Source organism: Corticium candelabrum, chromosome 4 (genome assembly GCF_963422355.1).
Source record: "Corticium candelabrum chromosome 4, ooCorCand1.1, whole genome shotgun sequence".
NCBI lineage: Eukaryota > Metazoa > Porifera > Homoscleromorpha > Homosclerophorida > Plakinidae > Corticium > Corticium candelabrum.
The window spans coordinates 6,789,554-6,793,660 of record NC_085088.1 but is presented as its reverse complement, the minus strand read 5'-3'; the positions used below and the strand labels follow the sequence as shown (position 1 = coordinate 6,793,660).

The following is a 4,107-nucleotide window of genomic DNA, read 5'->3' as shown; positions in this document are numbered from 1 at the left end:
AAAGTCAAAATTCTCTATAGTAATTGGACTTCCAAGGTGATTCTGTGGCCTTCCTCCGGCGAAGCAGTACATTCTATCACAGCAGAATGTCGTAGTAGTCGTGGCTTAAAACAGGTATTGGGTGCTATCGATGGATCTCACATTCCAATTAAAGCCCCTGGACTGAACCAAGACCCCTACATCAACAGGAAGAATTTTCATTCTGTCGTGCTGCAGGTAACTTGTGATCACCGAATGATGTTCACAGACTGTTTTGCAGGCTTTCCCGGCAGTACACATGATGCACGTGTTCTGAGAAATTCGGATCTCTTTGATCGGATTAGTGACTCTACGAATCTTATGTTTCCTGAAGGAAGCTACTTATTGGGGGATTCTGCCTATCCATTGGCACCATGGCTACTAACACCCTATAGAGATAATGGCCATTTGACTTCTAAACAGAGAAACTACAACTTTTTACATTCATCTACTAGAATGGCCATAGAAAGGGCGTTTGCTCTTCTAAAGGGAAGATTTCGAAGACTTGAGTACATGGACATTGATAGAGTTGAAGATTTCCAAGGATCATCCTCGCGTGTTGCACACTACATAATACCTGCCTTACAGCAAAAGAAGACATTGATGACCTAATGGATGATGTTGATGTTGGTATTGAACGAGACGATAGATGTGATCCACACAGTGGTGCAGCTACTGCTATTAATTCTGGCATGAGAAATGGAGCAAAGTTGAAGAGGGACCTAATAGCTGAACAGCTTTGGGAACAATGTAGAGTTCTTCCTGATTGTTAAGGAGGTGTTATGTGTGTTGTTGTGTTCAGAGACCTACAGTTATGTCTCTGCAAGTCTGTTGCTCTCATGTTATGTGAATGAAACGAACTGTTGGCACAAACTCGAATTAGACTCTGATATCTACTGCTTGCAAGTAGTTAAGTCAGTAGTGGCATCTACCAGAACCTTCATTACCTGAATTTTTCAGCATGCACTAGCTTGAGGAAGTCAAGTTTCCCTTTTTCTTCTCACAGCATCCTCTGTTCTTGAACTTTTTGCCTTCGTTGAACTTGCTGCCTTAAATTTTTGATTTTTTAGCACTTGGTTGGTACTTGTCACCACCATCATCATCACGAATTTATGTCTTGCCTCGGTATCATCCAGATGATATCAGGCATTTGCTCTGTAGAATGGTCACTTTAAAATACTGAAGTATGATGATATCAACAGACTGGAAGACCTTGGCAGCTTGCACTTTACACAATATATGCATCATGTCTGAGAGAGATATAGAACACTTCTCGGACAATGATGATGACAACCAACAAGACAATGGCATGGATGGTCGCGATGAGGATGGTGATTGTAGTCTTGAGGAAACTAATACTGCTGGTCATCCTGGTGAATCAAGGAAAAATATCGTTAAACGTAAATGTGACCTAATTGCAGAGCAGTTATGGGAACACTGTATAGTTGTAACGTAACATGAACTTAGCTGCAATCTCAGAACACAACTTCTAAAACATACTAGTTGTTGCAACTTAAATGATCAGGCACTAATTAATGTTTGTCTGCAATACTTTGAGAGTGTCTAAAAGATTTTCATTAAAGTAATTTTCTCTCTCTGCATGTCTTTGAGAAGCTCCATTTTCTGCTTCTCATGCTCATGCCTATTTTGCTCCATACGTTCGATGACGTCCATTATGTCCCTCTTGCTTGCACTAGCCTTTCTGGTAGGGATAGAAACACACTTTCCTTTGTCCCTCTTTGGCCTTTTGGCTGGAGGTGGGCCACCTGTGCCTTCAGTGACTGTCTCTATTTCGTCTAACACGGAATGATCATTGATTGATTCAAGTTCTTCATCATCATCCTGATAGCAGGCATCATAACTGCTGCTGGTGTTGCCAGATTCATCAGTAGTACAGCTGTAGCTGCTGGCTACACTCACGGATTCTATCTCAGGCCTATCTCCAAGGATATCTGTCAGTTCTTGGAAAAAGTCACACGTACGTCTGTCCCTTCCTATGAAATAAAGACAACATTTATGAAGAAAATAAATGATAACAATAAAAATTTGTTGTTTCATAGTAGGTACCTGTCTTCTTGTTGTGATCGATCGTACGACAGAACAGTGACTTCAGCGTTTTCCACCTGTTTTCACACTGCAAACAAGAAACATGTACTCCTTCCATTGTTAGCTCTTCTGCAATCTTCTTCCACACACTCCGTTTCTTTGTCTTCTTGTCTGTCAGTTCTTCTTTATAGACCACGTACAGATTTAGAAGAAGCAGGGTTTCTCGTCTGCCCCACTGATAGACACTAGACCCAGTAGCTGAAGCACTGAGACTAGCAGAACCTACAGGTACTGGTGTGCATGATCGGCTCCTGTCAGCGGACGAACAAGATGCCTGACTACGTCCCTCCTCAGCTTCTATAAGTCTGTCACAGGAGTTGCCTGAAGCAGCAGAAACGTCGCAACTCCATACCATGACGACATCCGTTGGAACGGAGGCCTGCAGAGTCGGTAGGCCACTCGGTGCCCAAAGGAAAGGAGTGGAAGTGTCTCCGCCCAGTGTTCTCACTAGATTACCGTCTGCAAGAGACTCTACATTGAACGTCCGTCTTCTTTCCGCCATTCTATGTAGCAGTGAGCATGCGCAGTGATCTACCTCCACCGGACCTCCACCAGCTCAACCAGCGAAAGGCTGGTTGATCTGGTGGAGCTAAAAGAAACGCACAGGAACTCCACCACCTAATCCGGATTAGACGGTGGATGCTAAGAAACGCGCCCCAGAAGTTACCTGGGAAGGTTTTGAACAATTTTTGCATGATCAGTTTGGTCCTAAGAATCCTATTCGGTATTATACGCACAAATTGATGTCTATTCAGCGGGGATCTCATGAAACTGTGTCTGCCTATTGTTCGCGATTTTCGACGCACATTATTACAGTTGAAAAGCTGTCAAGATTGTGCTCTGCCCGATTTAACTATTGTCCCTTGGTTTCAGGAAGATCTTCGCCCAGAGTTTCAAATGAAATTAGAGCGTGATCAGCCGGCAAAGTTCGTAGATGCAGTGCATAGCGCCGAGAAAGCCGAACGCATTTCTCAACGAAACCGCAGTCCTGTTAATGATGACCATTGTTTTGTTGTTCATCAATCACACCTGCAACCGCGATCTCGCCCACAACACGTTTCTGACAAAGCCGCCTACTACTTCATCGTTCCATAACAACGCGGACGGCGCTGAATCAACTGATCGTGAGGTGTTCCAACAGCTGATCTTGCAGCAGTCACAGATACTGGCACAACAAGGTGAATTTTTGAAACTTTTACAATCTCAGTCTTCCTCTTCTCGTAACTCTGCAGCTTCTTTGCCTTCTTCCAGATTTCGTGGTAATTGTCTCTATTGTCACAAATACGGTCACCGCATTTCTGAATGCCGGAAACGTCTAGCAAAAGAAGCCAACTCACGCCCACCACCTCAAACCACTTCGTCTGCTTATAATCAACGCCAATTTAGAACTACGCCTTCTCAAGTCAATCGTGGTTTGTCTACCGAACAATCGCCTACTGCCAATCAACAGAAAGCTCCTATCTACACACTTCGGACGACACCTGCTACCTGTCAACCGCCTACGATACCTATGCGTAAGCTTACTATTGAAGATGCAGAGCCTATCACTTGCGTAACTGACTCTGGAGCCGTCGTGTCACTTGTTTCCAGCAATTTTGTCGATACTCTCGGCCATACCGCCGACCAAACGTTAGAATCTGATAGTCATCTTATCGCCGCCGAAGGTAATCCTCTCGATCTTGCGGGCAAGATTCATCTAGATTTGTCTTTCGGTGATGCTATCATTCGACATCCCTTTCAAATTGCAAATGACTTCCCATTTCCGGTTCTTTTGGGTTGTGATTTCTTGAGTCGCGTTCGCGCTGTGATTAGTTATGCAAACGGCACGGTTACCTTTACAGAGCATGGCTCCGCTGTTCCTATTACTTTATCGATTTTAGAATACGCCAGCTTTCGGATGTCCGATATGAGATTTCTCATATCGACACTGGCAAAGTTACCAAGGCATATGTTAACGTCTCCAGCCTGCCTGTCTATCAATGG

The 4,107-nt window shown here is 44.0% G+C and overlaps 1 protein-coding gene across 1 annotated transcript; it reads right to left on the bottom strand.

Annotated features, from left to right (window-relative positions):
- Positions 1-1,472: 1,472 nt before the first annotated feature.
- On the bottom strand, positions 1,473-2,641 carry LOC134179059 (uncharacterized). Its single transcript, XM_062645961.1, has 2 exons — positions 2,086-2,641; positions 1,473-2,012 (listed from the first exon to the last, which is right to left on the bottom strand). The coding sequence occupies exons 1-2, from the start codon at positions 2,624-2,626 to the stop codon at positions 1,582-1,584; spliced, it is 972 nt and encodes a 323-aa protein (XP_062501945.1). The 5' UTR covers positions 2,627-2,641; the 3' UTR covers positions 1,473-1,581.
- Positions 2,642-4,107: the final 1,466 nt, after the last annotated feature.

Excerpts from the sequence above, each read along its gene's own strand:
- LOC134179059 (XM_062645961.1), bottom strand. The coding sequence starts at position 2,626 with ATGGCGGAAAGAAGACGGACGTTCAATGTAGAGTCTCTTGCAGACGGT. Across the intron at positions 2,013-2,085 it reads CGATCACAACAAGAAGACAG|GAAGGGACAGACGTACGTGT; the intron begins GTACCTACTATG and ends TTTATTTCATAG.